The 16,192-nt window shown below is 39.4% G+C and overlaps 1 protein-coding gene across 1 annotated transcript; it reads left to right on the top strand.

Moving 5' to 3' along the window:
• Positions 1-837: 837 nt before the first annotated feature.
• Positions 838-15,699, top strand: LOC136678719 (polymeric immunoglobulin receptor-like; the record flags this gene model as incomplete). The annotated part of the gene is made up of 11 exons (XM_066656829.1): positions 838-1,120; positions 11,017-11,307; positions 11,402-11,449; positions 11,535-11,580; positions 13,165-13,260; positions 13,456-13,553; positions 13,791-13,843; positions 14,000-14,059; positions 14,255-14,326; positions 14,522-14,582; positions 14,668-15,699. Coding segments are annotated over 10 exons (1,104 nt in total), but the record flags the coding sequence as incomplete, so codon positions are not given.
• Positions 15,700-16,192: the final 493 nt, after the last annotated feature.

Here is a 16,192-nt window from a genome sequence, read left to right on the forward strand (position 1 = left end):
ACCTATGGACACTTTTGAATAGCCAGTCCACCTACCAACGTGTGTTTTTGGACCATGGGAAGAAACCGGAGCACCCGGAGGAAACCCACGCGGACACAGGGAGAAGACATCAAACAGACAGTCACCAGGAGCGGGACTTTGAATCTAACCTCCAGGTCCCTGGAGCTGTGTGACTGTGACACTACCTGCTGCACCTCTGTGCCACCCAGAAAATGAATGAATTAATATATAATGTATAATTTTGGTTTACCTGCAGAGTCTGAGAGTATGAAGACATTGAAGGATGTAGTTGTGAAACATGGAGGATCTCTCTGCTTGTTATCACACAAACCAAATTGAACTGAGAAAGCAATTTTCAGAATAGAATAAGAATAAACTTCTTCCTTTTTTTTCTACTTCTCTGTAGAGTCTGAGAGTGTGAAGACACTGAGGAATGTAGCTGTAAAAAGTGGAGGATCTCTCACCATTCCATGTTTTTATGATGAACAATACAAATCAAACCCTAAATACTGGTGTAAGGGGAAGTACTGGAGCTCCTGTGGAATAGTAGCCCGTACAAACACAAGTGGAAGAACATCAGTCACTGATTATCCGACCCAGAATATGTTTACTGTGGAACTCAACAGTCTCCAAGACTCTGACTCTGGAGATTATTGGTGCGCTGTGGAAATTGGAGATAAATGGACCGTAGATGACAGTGATTATTTGTACCTGACGGTCAGTGCAGGTAAGAAGTCTCTCTGTGTAAAGTAGAACCTGTTCACTGTGACTTAAAGCTTGTTTGATGGAGGACGTGTTTACAGCACTCATTCTCTGCCTCTTTATTCAGATCCTGCTGTGTCTGTGATAAACAGCAGAGTGAGTGGTCAGGAAGGGGACAGTGTCAGTGTCCAGTGTCTCTACAGAACTGATTATAAGAATAAACAGAAGCAGTGGTGCAGATTTAGAGACTGGAGCTGCTTAACATCCCAGAATTCAGCAGTGCAGATCAGTGATGATGGGAGAGGATCGGTCAGTGTGGAGATGAGTGGACTGAAGAAGAGTGATGCTGGCTGGTACTGGTTCAGTGCAGGAGAAGTGGGAGTTACTGTTCACCTCACGGTCACTGAAAGACCTACAAGTAAGATCACATCTATCAGAAACACTGGCCATATCTGCTGACTGTCCTGCTGTAACTGTGCCACTAACATCAGTTTATTTCTCCTTTTCAACAGCAACAGCAGCTGTGACTACAATTTCCTCAACTAAGAAAACCATCATCAGTGAGACCACATCATGTATGATTATAAAGTGTATTTTAATTAATTAAAGTATAAACAATGCTAAATAAATAATAGGCATAATGAAAGTTTGTCTTTCTAGGTTCATTAACTCTGACCAGAAATGCAGAGTCAGTCACAACAAATCAGTAAGTAGTGAAGTTCTGCTTTGTAGAATCTTGAAAAAAACCACATATTTACACCTCAGTGTTGCATGTTTTGTTCTTTGCTCTCCAAAATAACATCTGAGACATCTGATAAAATTTTCCCCGACCCTTGAGTGTGAGGGGAAAATGTTCTCCGCCGCGGAGTAGGAGTGGGTGCAGGGGCGGTGGACTACTGGTTGAGTGGAATGGTGGGTTCACCTCATGCATTTTGTGGCTCACAATTAGCTTCTTTTTTTATGCAGTTGATAAGTTTCACTTTCACAGATCACTATACCACTGTTTCCATTTGCTCGTTGCAGAATGGCATGCTTTATCTGCAGGTAAAATTGTGACCATGTTTTGGTTTAAATAAAAAGAGGTCACTCGGAGAAAGGTGAGATGTTTTAAATACAAACACATAACAGTGCAACCATGGGCATTTCTAGTTTCTTTTTAGGGGCAATGAAGCACCCCTAACATGAGTCCAAGCACCCCTAAAAATAAGAGGAAAAAGTCTTTTTTGTAGGTTTATCTCTCATAAGCTAAAAAATGTTTTAAAAAGCGTAAAAAAACAAACAAACAACAACAACAAAAAAACATAGAACGTACATATGGCTTAAACTAAATACGGTATATCCATAAATATGGTATAATCCATTTTCTGAAGCCCTGCCCACACACACACACTCCAGTGGTGGGGTTAGCAGGTGAGTTCAGTAAGTGAGGTTAGTTCTGATGTGGATTTTTGCACTTTATTACTCAGTCAGATTCAGGTGAGGGAGAAAGGAAAAAAATGATGTGGCTTCATTGCTTATACATAAATAGACTAGTCCTTAATGCAGAAAAATAAATTTTTCCTAAACAGTAACAGATTTAGCGGTAGAATAGCTTATATGAAGAGGCTAAAAAAGAGCTGTCTATATACTGTTGTGAAATTACATGTAGGTGTGGTTGTGGTGGTGGGGGGTGGTGTATCAGTGTGGAGTCTGCTAGGCCCATTGGGTGCTTTACCCCTAAAGCTCTGTTCCTAGAGTCGCCCTTGCGTGCAGTTATTTTGTGGACCTTTAATACATACAAGATACTCTTTAACACGACAGCTAACAAATCCATTTATGGATGATACTGATGATATTATTCCTTTCTTTTCAACTTTGTCAGTAAACAACAATAAAGACGGTTCAGCTTGTCAGCTCTTGATAATACGACCTGTTAAAGCTGTTATTTTCTGTTTATACCAAACTACAAAACTGAATCACTGTATTGAAATGACATTCAAATAACTGGTGTAACATAAGTTACAGAAACTTATGATAATGACAGAAACTGACAAAATTACATTTTAACTGTGATGTTTTTAAAATTGGCGGCACGGTGGCGCAGCAGGTAGGTGTCGCAGTCACACAGCTCCAGGGGCCTGGAGGTTGTGGGTTCGATTCCCGCTCGGGTGACTGTATGTGAGGAGTTGGTGTGTTCTCACCGTGTCCGTGTGGGTTTCCCCACCGTGTGGGAGTGCTCCAGTTTCCTCCCACAGTCCAAAAACACACGTTGGTAGGTGGATTGGCGACTCAAAAGTGTCAGTGCGCGTGTGTGTGTGTTGCCCTGTGAAGGACTGGTGCCCCCTCCAGGGTGTATTCCCGCCTTGCGCCCAATGATTCCAGGTAGGCTCTGGACCCACCGTGACCCTGAATTGGATAAGCGGTTACAGAGAATGAATGAATGAATGTTTAAAATTAATAAAAGCAACTACCACATTTTATCAGCCAGAATTAATATAGCCTATACTTGATAAAGGAATAAAGCATTGCAAACCAGATATCTGACTAATAAAATTAATCTTTATGTAAGTCACTGTTTCTCACTCTGTTGTTTTGGCTTTAATAATCCAGAGGTTCCGTCTGTTTTTGTGTAAAGTTAAAATTAAACAAAAACTTGGGCAGATGAACTCATCACATGTGTCCTCTTCCTTTCGAAATGTATTTTTTTGGTTATGGATTCAGCATTTACTGCGACCCTGAACTGGATAAACAGTTACAGACAGTGAATTAATGAATGATTCAGCTATTTTTGTTCTTAAATATTTTGGCCCCATTTTCACAACATAGTCACGATTTTACTCAGCTCCAACCCCTTGAACACTTGAATCCTTGTGCCCTTTATGCTCACTCTTCAACAATTTCATCAAACATCACAAAGGTGTACACTTGAAGGAAGGGTTTATGTATTTGGGCAAAACTGGTACAGGGAAAAGTGCAGACAACAGAATTCTGGACATTTTTGACAATTTAGAAATCACAACCAGATGCATATTTTAGGTCCAAAAAAGAAGACATGTATGTTGAAAAGAGGACATATGGCCATCTTAGGTAAAATGGCCTCCTCTGCAGAAACCTCTGAACCTGCTGATCCCTCAAGTGACAATGAGAGTGGGCAAGATAAGTTATTCCCACATACCGTGAAAAGTTGTTTACTGAACCTTCTGTGGTTCAGATACTGATGAAACGTTCATTAGGCAGCATGTGTGCTCTGAAACACTTCACTTATTGTGTGAGTAATTTATATGCTTCATGATGGGTCTCCATTTTGTTTAAATTATAACTTAAACAGAGGTCATGTGTCTTCATTCACTGCAGCAACGGAGACTCCAAGCTTATCTGGATTTTACTGGCTGTAGGCCTCGGACTGCTGCTCCTCCTGGTCTGCATTATAACTTTCATGTTGAGAAAGAGATCTAGTAAGTTTTCATCTGACACACACTTATGGACTCTTAATCATTTCCAACAGTTTTTGACAGATGGTGGAGTTATGATGCTAATGTTTCTAATCTTCAAACATTCTTTGGAAAAAATACAAAGGGTGACTAATAAATAATGTTTAATCTGTGTAACGTTCTCCGTCTCTCTCTAACAGAAGCAAACCAAACAGAGACCACAGAGAGGAGCAGTAACTCTGCAGTTCACAGTGAAAGTGCTGTGAGTGATAGGGGCCACATTTTGTATCAGTCTCAGTGTTCATATACATAGTGCAATAGTTAGTAGTTTGCCCATTTAGCAACTTTTTTTTGTTGTTGTTGCTAATTTATTGTATGATTGTTTGGGTGTGTGTGTGTGTGTGCAATAGACCTCTAGAGCTGAAGCTGAGAAATCAGTGACATACAGTACTGTGATTCACAAAAAGAAGGTAAAAATATATTAATTACATTTAATTTAATTATATTTACTCACTGAAATATTAAGAGAATATAGTACGATTTCATGTGCATGTGTTAATACACTGATTAGCTGTAAGATTAAAATGACATTTTTATATTCATTGGCCATTTTATCATTTCCACTGTGTATATTTAATTAGATTACATTGCCTTTATTAATGCCCAAGGGGTAATTAACAATAATTTGTTCTTCTAGATTTGCAGACTTCAGTCCATCTCTTGCTGTGCATATTTTGCCCTCTGTTCTCATTCTGAGCACTGAAGTGACACTGAAGTGTTGGTGCTGTTTTAGTGTGTGCTGTGCTGATATAAGTGGATCAGACACAGCAGTGCTGATGGAATTTTTAAACACCTCAGTGTTACTACTGGACTGAGAACAGTGCAACAATAGATGAGCTCCTCTTTGACTTTACATCTGCAAGGTGGATCAACAAGTTAGGTTTGTCTAACAGAGTGGACAGTGAGTGTACACAGGGTTTAAAAACTCCAGCAGCACTGCTGTCTGAGCCACTCCTACCAGCACAACACACACAAACACACCACAACCACCACATCAGTGCAGCGCTGAGTATGACCCACCACCCAAATAATACCTGGTCTGTTATAGTCTTCTGTGGGACCATTTAAAGAACAGGGTGAAAGGGGTAAAATATGCACAACAACAGGTGGACTACAGTGTGTAATTTTAGAACTACAAAGCAGTCTTTTATGGTTCTTTTATCGGGGGCTAATAAAAATTGGACAATGAAATTACATACAAAGTAGATATAAATAAAATGGCTTGTGGCTTTATAAACAGAACTCGTTTACTAAAAAATTAACAGTGATTTATAATATGTAAATTATTTCCACAGACTTCACCTGAAGCAGCTGAGGAATATTTGATCTACAGCAACGTAGACACAGCTACCAATAATAGAACTGTAAGTGAACTGTTGAAAATAACACTGTTGTCTTGAATCACACCTCGGTTTTGACCACCTGAAATAGCGATGACATCATTTTCCAGAAAGCAGTAAGTGTTTATGTGAAGTATCTAGTTTAGGTGATAGTTGCCTGATCAAGCTTTCAGTTTACTTACTGAAAAAGCTGAGATCCTCCTTTACTTATTTATTTATTTATTTCAAGTTCAAGTTCAAGAAGTTTATTGTCATTTCAGCAGTATACAGTGTTTACAGTACACAGTGAAACAAAATAGCCTTCCTCCAGGACCAAGGTGCTACATAAGACAATACACAACATTAAAGTGCAACTAGTGCAAAGCTAGTGCAACATAAAACATACAATTTAATGGTGTATGAACACTGCACATATGAAAACTTAGTGAAAACATAGTGAAACATAAAATAAAAGAATTGTTATAGGACGACAGCAACAGAGATTCCACAGAATGGAGTGAAATTTTCCATGATTCAGTGGGTTTCCAACATTGGTCCATGCATACAAGCAACTGGGAGTTATGGAGGTGGATTCTTCTGATTAACCCATGAGTTCTTTGCAGCAGTAAGAGCACAGAGAAATGTTTCTGTTGCAAACTGATGTTGAGTGAGGAAAAATCTTTCAGAGAGATCTCCTTTATTTCTAAAGCTGTCCCATTTTCCAGCTCTCTCCAACAGCTCAAGATGATGCAGTGATCTACAACTCTGTGCTTTACAAGTAAGAGGTGAGCCATCATTCACCATGATCTCTGTGATGGGTTGGTTAACACTTTTTTCAGCCTTCTGCTTATTGTTTCTGTTACGTGTTGATTCCAGGTGTAAACTGCTGCATTTCTGAACAAACAGCTAAACCAGATCAACTGCATAGACGACACTGCACTGCTGGTCAAGCAAAACAATATATTTAATATAAAAATAATTTTGTGTGATTTCAATGCTTGCAAAAGCAGTTCTCATTGTAGTGGTCAGTGCAGCATAGGCTTACTGACCATTATGGCATTCCCAAATGTATTTTACAGCTTGTATGTAAAGGACACTTGTATGTCCATTAATGTAAATAAGTCACATTGCTGAGAATTCTGATTCATAACATGTTTTACAAGAGCCCTTAGTCACCCTTAGAGTCCAGCTTGTATTCTTCCTCTCACCACAATATGTGCGAATGATGTGCATTGTGTATTCTGCAAAGTCACAACTCAAAATGATTCTGGAGGCAGCACTGCCTTCAACGCAGCAGGATCATAATTGATTAGTGGCCAACAGGCAGAGATGAATGTGACTGATTAAAACTGATTGGGTGGAAATGTTCAAATACCACGCTATAAACCAGTAAACCTCCACCTAGACGCTCATGTTTGTCTGCTCTGACTGCTAGAAATGTCTCTGGAATAATACATGTGTATGATGACTTTCTTTTTTGTTACTGTACACTGTACATTTCTGTTTTATAATTAGTTGGAAGTGCTGCAGAAAATCTCAGTATTTTGTTTTACATGAAGAAAGTATAATGTAACTCTGTAATGTAGTTTTGAAGATGTACATTCATGCACACTGAAGTTCTGACTGCTGCTTCTGAAGGAGCTACAGAATTTAATACAATAATGATTTGCTGCCTCTGAGGAAGTACTTCTTTAGAAGCTGCCTCATAAACAGCCACATTTCAATGTATAACATCATGCAGCTTCCTCTGAGGCAGCAGTTATAACTCAAATATGCAGAAAAGTACTTCTTCAAAATCTGCCTCACAGGTAGCAGAGCTTTCTGCAGCTTCCTCAGAGGCACTGATTCACATTTTCCTCCATTTAAGGCAAAAAAAAATACTGAAATTTATGCAGCACTTCTAACAAATTAGGAAACAGAACTAAGTGTGCAGTATATTGCACATTTATTCTTCCAGAGTCTATTATGGCAGAGAGAGCAGGCAAACCACAAGGGATTAGGCAGAGCTTTACAGATTTATGGTGTGGTATTTGAAAATCCCCAACCAATCCGTTTTAATCAATCACATTCATCCCTCCGTTATTCCTTCTGTGTCCAGCATCTTTTTAAGTGCATTTATTATTTTATTAACACCTGCTTTTAAAATCATTTTAAACGCTAATGTTGAGTTTAATAAATTGAGGTTAAAATATGTCATGTTTCACAGCCCACATTTAGCTTACATTTAGCAAATCAACTGTAACCATGCATTAAAGTGATGTTCACAATTTTAAAATAATAAAAAAAAAACACTTTATATAATAATTTGAGGATGTTTCCTCATCATTTGCTGCTCTCTAGTCTGTTTGCATGCCCAAAACCAGTCTAATGTGTTTATGACACCCCGGAGCTTGTAAATGGGTAAAAATAAACAGTGTCTTGGTCTGGAATGCTAGGTTTCCCTCTCTGTTCATGGCAGAAAAAAAGACATCTGCAGGTTTTTAGACAACTAATTGACCTCCAAACCTTGAAAAGCATGACCTAAGATGTGGATATTGCATTATTTCTGCTTCATAGGTGGGTAATTTTGACTTAATTTTGCTGTAGATTGAACTGACTCTAAATTCAGGAGACCGCCAAATGCATGAATGTAAACACAGACCGAAAGTGTTACCAAACTAAACTCGTGTAACAAATGAGTTTCTGTGGTAAATCAAACCTAAAAACGTACAGACAAGTTACACTTGTCTTTTTTGTCCCCTCAAACATACCGTTGTACCTAATAACACACAAAGCTTTTAAATGTAAACAAACAAGAGAACAGTGTTTGCCCACAATTATAGATGTAGCCTTTAAAATGTGTGATTGTGTAGTAGTGTGTTCTCTGTAGAGTGTGTGTACTTGTTTTTTTCACTTAGTAAAATAAAGCATCTGACATTTGCACACACCTGTAATTAGTCACTAATTATTCCTGAGACATGTATAATTCAAGAGTGCCGTACTCAACAACTCACATATTGTAGTTTATGTAAATCTTTGCTTTCACATGCTGCAGTCATCTCCCCAGGTGTCAAGGGAAAGTGCAGCTGAATTCAGACCAGCTCAAGGTGTACAGTGGTGGTGCTTCTGAAGATTTCCTCAGGCACGTTCACACCAAGGACTTACAGAACACTGTAATATGAAGATTTGTTGTTATCTATCAAATTATAAATGTGCTACCAGCAATTCACTGTCTTAACATTTCTGTGAGGAAATAAGCAGTTAAGTGAGTGGAGGGGTGTGCTTGTTAGAAAACAGCACATCTTCTCAATGCATTATTTAACACAGCAATCAAATGTTTTTGTAAACAGTGTTTCACTCTGTAGTGGGACTGAACCCAGGTCTCTGAGACAACACAAAGAGGCAAAGAATAAGGCCCAAGTGCAGAATGTAATACTAAACCCCCAGCAAACAATGACCAACTGAGATAACATAAAAATGTACATAAAAAACTACACTTGTTAGCAGCTCTAAATTAGATAAGGAAACAGGAGTGGGCGATGAACCTAATTATTAGAGAGTAGACTTTTGCCTCCCTCTAGTGGCCAAATACAGCACAGCAGTCAGCACAGCTCCTGAGTGGCGTTTTTTTTTATTTCAGTTTTAAAGTGCATAGAAAGAACAGATAAAATGTTTGAAATATATATCAATTTCATATTATCATTATTTATATATATATATAGATTTGCACTTTTGTAAAGATAAAAACATTCATTCATTGTCTGTAACCAGGGTCGCGTTGGTTCCGGAGCCTGCCCAGAATCATTGAGGCAAAGCAGGAACACACCCTGGAAGGAGCCAGTCCTTTGCAGGGTGAAAGACACTCACACATTCACTCATTTTTTTGGACAGTGGGAGGGGAGCACCCAGAGGAAACCCACATGGACACAGGGAGAACACACCAAACTCCTCACAGAGGAGCAGGACTTGAACCCACAAGCTCCAGGTCGCTGGAGCTGTGTGACTGCGACTACCTGCTGCGCCACTGTGCCACCCTTCAACTCCACTTGATTAAAAAAATAATAATTACAACAGTTCCAACTCATCAAAGGAAGTAGATTACTCACCAAAAGGGGGTAGATTTTATATACACAAGTATAAATAAAAGATTCAGCCTGTTTTTCTAGAGTCAGAGAACCCTGTGGTTGTTCTTACCTCCTCTCGTCCTTCCCCTTTTTTCCTACTGTTCCTCTCCTTTACTAGAAAACTGGACTAATCGAGGAAATGAGCAGGGCCCAGTCCTAAATGGAGGCAGATGTCTACACTTTGATGACACTTCAGCAACATGAAGACCCATAGGGTAAAGAAAAAAAAACTGGTTGACCTCCCTTTCTGGGCGTGAACACAGTGAGGTCACTCTGAAAACTGTTTTTAAGGACACAACCTGTTCCACAAAACAGATTAACCTTCTGATTATTCCTGATCCCAGTAAGTGAAGGATTTGAGAAAAACAGAAATAACAGCAATGTTTTACAAACTCTGATAATAAAAACTCTCACAATCATTCATTTCTGAATTTGAAAGTAAAATATCTAGATCAGAAACTATGTTAACAATTTAAACCAGTTGAAATAAACCTGTATTTTATTATTCATTTTTTAAATTCACATTATAATTTAATCATTTGATTAATTCACTAAAACATCACAGAATCATCAAATGATCATCCATATTTTTAACCAATCAATTTAGAGCAGGAGAGGGTCAGAAACAGGAAGAACACTTCAGTCAAATGTACATCACTCAGACGCAGGAAGAGTATTTGTCTCTGGAGCCTCTTACAGAAAGATGCACATTTACTCCCTCATGAGTTCTTTAATTCTCTCTGTGTTCTTCCTCTACATCTCAGGTAAGATCAATGCTGCATCATTCCTGTGCACTGGAGGTGTGTTCTTCACTCTCTCACTGCTTTAAATACACTTTGATTAACTCACCTGCTCCAGGGTGCAGAGTGGATACTGAATAATAACATTTAGGACGAGGGTGAAATGTGTTTGCTCAGTTATGACCAGTTTATTCCTCTGATATAGTTCTGAAGCAGTTCCTGAGTCGGAGTAACACTGTTGTACCATTTGACTTCTTCTCTGTAGAGTCTGAGAGTGTGAAGACACTGAGGAATGTAGCTGTAAAAAGTGGAGGATTTCTCACTATTCCATGTTTTTATGATGAAAAATACAAATCAAACCCTAAATACTGGTGTAAGGGGTATTACTGGAGCTCCTGTGGAATAGTAGCCCGTACAAACACAAGTGGAAGAACATCAGTCACTGATTATCCGACCCAGAATATGTTTACTGTGGAACTCAACCGTCTCCAAGTCTCTGACTCTGGATATTATTGGTGCGCTGTGGAAATCAAAGATGGTCCAGATGACGGTGATTATTTGTACCTGACGGTCAGTGCAGGTAAGAAGTCTCTCTGTGTGAAGTAGAACCTGTTCACTGTAACTTAAAGCTTGTTTGATGGAGGACGTGTTTACAGCACTCATTCTCTGCCTCTTTATTCAGATCCTGCTGTGTCTGTGATAAACAGCAGAGTGAGTGGTCAGGAAGGGGGCAGTGTCAGTGTCCAGTGTCTCTACAGAACTGATTATAAGAATAAACAGAAGCAGTGGTGCAGATTTAGAGACTGGAGCTGCTTAACATCCCAGAATCCATCAGTGCAGATCAGTGATGATGGGAGAGGAGCGGTCAGTGTGGAGATGAGTGGACTGAAGAAGAGTGATGCTGGCTGGTACTGGTTCAGTGCAGGAGAAGTGGGAGTTACTGTTCACCTCACTGTCACTGAAAGACCTACAAGTAAGATCACTTCTATCAGAAACACTGCCCATATCTGCTGACCGTCGTGCTGTAACTGTACCACTAACACAAGTTTATTTCTCCTTTTCAACAGCAACAGCAGCTGTGACTACGACTTCCTCAACTGAGAAAACCAGCATCAGTGAGGCCACAGTTATAATTACAAATCACACTGGAATAGATCAAATTTAAATGAATTTTTAGACAATGTTTTTTTGTCTTTCTAGGTTCCTCACCTTTGACCAGAAATGCAAATTTAACCACAACATATCAGTAAGTAGTGAAGTTCTTCTTTGTGGACGTCTTGACAAACCACTACACATTCACACCTCACTGTAGCAGGCTTTTACTCATTTTTAAAAACAGCTGCCCCATCTCCAAAATAACATCTGTGAATGTACAAGGTCCAAGAGAGTGTGAGATTAAAGCACAACAAGTATGCAAAATGCAGATTTTCTTATCTGACTGTGTAAGCTCTAACAGCCTTAGGTCAAAGAGTCATTACAGGAGGAACCGGGCCCCTCGAAAGCTTTAAACTTAGCAGAACATTGTATTATTCAAATAAAGTGCAGTATGTAGGTTTATGTGCAGGAGTGTGTTATACTTATTACAATGTTTCCTCTGTAAAGCTGTGTGTGCACTATTGAAAACTCAAAATTAGCTTTGAGCAGGGGTGTCAGACTCAGTGTGTATAGCGCACCACATTACACTGTTTAATGACTGGAGGGTCAGGCTAAAAAAGCTTAGTATTAATCAATAAAACATCAGAACTTGAATGTTTCAGTTTATCTACAGGGTGCATGCTGAATTCACAATTTGAACATAAAGAAATGGATGAAAATGTACAACTCATTATAACAAATATATTTTTATCTTATTTACCCTCACATACATAACATTCATTCATTCATTCATTCATTCATTATCTGTAACCGCTTATCCAATTCAGGGTTGCGGTGGGTCCAGAGCCTACCTGGAATCATTGGGCGCAAGGCAGGAACACACCCCGGAGGGGGCGCCAGTCCTTCACAGGGCAACACAGACACACACATTCACACCTACGGACACTTTTGAGTCGCCAATCCACCTGCAACGTGTGTTTTTGGACTGTGGGAGGAAACCGGAGCACCCGGAGGAAACCCACGCGGACACGGGGAGAACACCATACATAACATATAGTTTTTAAAAGATGTAGAATGAAATGTAGTTTCTCCACGACACGGTGATAATATTAGTTGTGTCTAAAAGCTGAGCTGTACGTTCCCAGTGTTTCAGCACTTACCTGTAGCTCTCAGCGCCGCCGCAAAACAACCCCCAGGAATGAGGGGGGCTGTGGCTCCACTGGCTGCAGCGCTAAATGATGGACAACTACCTCTGGCTGCTGATTGGCTTAATAAAAGCGAACATTGAGAAACGCGTTCTTGTGCTGTGGTGTCTTTGAGCCTCACTCTGGCTGAGGGAGTGCTATAGAGCTTCCTCTTAACAGTTTCATCTCAGAAGTACAGAATAAAATGGAAAATGCCTCCAGTATCGGCTTGAAACAGAACATAGGGTTTAGTGTCCAAATACAGGGCGGTTAGCAATCCAAATCACACCCCCTCGCGCTCCAGTTCTGAATTCGGCTCGCGGGAATGTGTTTGGGCCGAACAATCAGAAAGGAGAGTGTTCCCGCTCACGTGCACTTGCGGAATTAGTTCCGGACCGTATGTTTGACACCGCTGGCTTTGCGTATTCTTAGATTTTTACTGGTGTCTGGATATTTTTTGGACAGTCTGTTACGTCTTTTTTGTCAACGGATAAAACATTAGATTTTTGTCTTTAAACACAGTTACCACTTTTTCTTTTTGCTTCTTGCAGAACAACAGCTTTCTCTGCAGTAAAATCAGCCTCCTCTGCAGAAACAACTCCTGGACAGGTTTACCACACCAATGACAAGGAGATTTGGCCAAACAAGTAATTGTGAATATAGTGAAGAGTTTACTGATTCTGTATGTCAGAGACTGATTAAACTGTGTGTATGGCAGCGAGTGCTTGGAAACGCTTTAGTTAAAAATACATTATTGTGTTTTCATATTATAGGCTTCAGGATGGTTCTCACTTTTGTTTAATGAATAACTTACACAGGTCATGTGTCTTCATTCACCGCAGCAATGGAAAATCCAAGCTTATCTTTATTTTACTGGCTGTAGGCCTCGGACTGCTGCTCCTCCTCTGCATTATAACCTTCAAGTTGAAAAAACTGTTCAGTAAGTCACTCTTTTACAGCCTTTTCCATCAAAACTACACTGTTTACCTCAGGTGCTGTCAATCAGCCATGACAGGTTTTTTATGCTTTGCTTTTTTATTTTAGTGATGGGGTTTGATGATAATGTTGCTAAACTTAAACATGCATTAGTATTTTTACAATTCTGTTTACGTCTAAGTCTTTAAATGGTGACTAATAATGTGTAATGTGCTCCACTCACTCCATCTCTCTCTAACAGAAGCAAATCAAACAGAGACCAGAGAGAGCAGCAGTAACTCTGCAGTTCACACAGTAAGTGCTGTGACGGATGGGTGGCTTCATGTTGTCTGAGGTTTGGTGTTTTAACACATAGTCCAGTAGTTAGTAATGTGTATTTGGCTTCAGATTTTGTCACTGTTGTGTGTGTGTGTGTGTGTGTGTGTGTGTGTGTATGTGTGTGTGAAATAGACCTCTACAGCTGAAGCAGAAGACTCAGTGATATACAGTACTGTGACCCAGACAAAGAATGTAAGTCTTATTTTTCACATCCATTTAAACTGTATTTGATCACTGAATCATTAAGACCCTGAGTCAGGGGTCACTGATGTGATTGTATTTATGTTTATATCCATGGGTTGAATGTGTGTATAAACAATAATGAATGACATTAACTATCGTGGATCATAGAGTTTTGAGTTAGTAAAATCATGTGTTTGTTCATAGCCTTCGTCTGCAGTGGCTCAGGAAATGGATTTGATCTACAGCAATTTAGAGACAGCTACCAATAACACAACTGTAAGTGAACTCTTACATACAGCTGTAACAATGAGACACAACTCTGTTTTGACCACATTATCTAGAGATGTCATTTATTTGAAGTCAGTAAGTGTTTGAGAAATGTCTAGGTTTGATAGCGGTTCCTTAGCCTTCAGTTTAGTTTTTGAAAGAGATGAGATTATTCTTTAATTCTAAAGCGGTCCCATTTTTCAGCTCTCTCCAGCAGCCGGGGATGATGCAGTGATCTACAGCTCTGTGCTTCACAAATAAAGAGGTGAGTAAAAATGCACCTTAATTTATTCTTTTTTTAAACACTTTTCAGCCTTCTGCTCTTATTTTGTTGTCTGTTTTGATTCCAGATGTACACAGCTGTAAATGTGAACAAACCTCCTCACAGACAGTGACCTGAGGCAGGGCCTAAACCCACAACTCCAGGACCCTGGAACTGTGTGACATCTATAAAATTGTGGCCTATTTTACATCAATGGAAATATGTTATATATACACATTGCTATAAGCTTTACTCGTTGTTTAATTATAAACTTGGGCCACCCTCAGAGCCCATCATTTATCCTTCCTCTGACCACTCTTTGGTTTTTAATGGGTTTCTGTAAATGGATCATGGATTCTGTTTTGAAAATTTTGAAAGATTGAGCACAATAATTAACAAAAGATTATTAATATATATTTGTAGACCATATTTTCTCAACTACTTTGTCTAACACATTAAGGAAAGTATGTGTTGTATTAGAGATTAATTTCAACAGATGAAATATAATACTGCAATAAGTGTGCAATGTCACTTCTCCACTGCATTGGTGCGTCTCTTCATGACTGGACACAGCTCGGCTCACTTAAAGCTTGTCGCTTTTCCACTGGCAGGGCTCCTCTGCGAAATGGAGCCGGTGATGTTGCAAAACTCTGTCTCTAACAAGAATCTCTTAAAAACCAGAACAATGTTAGCAGTAAAGTTCGGCGCTGTTTACACATCGTGTATCCAAGTGTTGTTCTATTTTTTGGACTAAACACGGCTCCGCGCCCCTGTTCTCACAGATCAGTTTTACTTGTTGCACATTTGGCTTTCGCTGGAAATTTTGTCGGCCATCGGCCCAAGGAGCATATAAACTTCTTCAAAATACCTCATAGGGTAAAGTTACAAACTGCCTCTGTGAGTCCGATAAAAATAAATGTGAAAGCTGCTGTAACTTTGGAGATTTAACAAACGATGGTTTGTTCTGGATTTGAATGAGCTCTGCATTTCTTGGTGATTGACATGGCTCTGGCCAATCAGCGCTCTGCAGAGTTTACACGTCACCATTTAGTACCTACTCGGCACGGTTGGAACCCCAAGCTCACTGGGACTGAAAACAAACCCAGCTCCAGAGACCAGATTTGGCCAGTGGAAAAGTAAGAGCTGTGCCGAGTCGTGTAGTTTCCATGCAGTGAAAAAGCGCCATAAATGTGCAGAAGTGTGTTTCTGTAGAGGGCTGCACTCATTAAATAAAATATATTTGAGTTTTGCATAGAACTTTATACTTCAAATATTCCACCTGAGATGTAATGACAATTGTGCCGTACTGAACTCGTCAGACTTACTGCCCACGTTATATCACCCCTTGAAGAGATGAGGGCTCTACTGCTACTGAATATGAACACAGGGCATTTTTACACTTCACAATAATAATAGCTGTGATACTTTAAATAGTCTTGAATCATTTTATAGGAACAATAGTATTACAAACAACAGAACACAATAAAAATAAAGGTAAAAATACTACTGCCATAAAATAAATACTTTAGCACACATTTATAAAAAAGTGCAAGGATGAAAACAGTGTGGTCTTAATAAACATTTACAGCACAATAACAGAGCACAGGCTAAAT

Source organism: Hoplias malabaricus, chromosome Y, assembly GCF_029633855.1.
Source record: "Hoplias malabaricus isolate fHopMal1 chromosome Y, fHopMal1.hap1, whole genome shotgun sequence".
Taxonomy (NCBI): domain Eukaryota; kingdom Metazoa; phylum Chordata; class Actinopteri; order Characiformes; family Erythrinidae; genus Hoplias; species Hoplias malabaricus.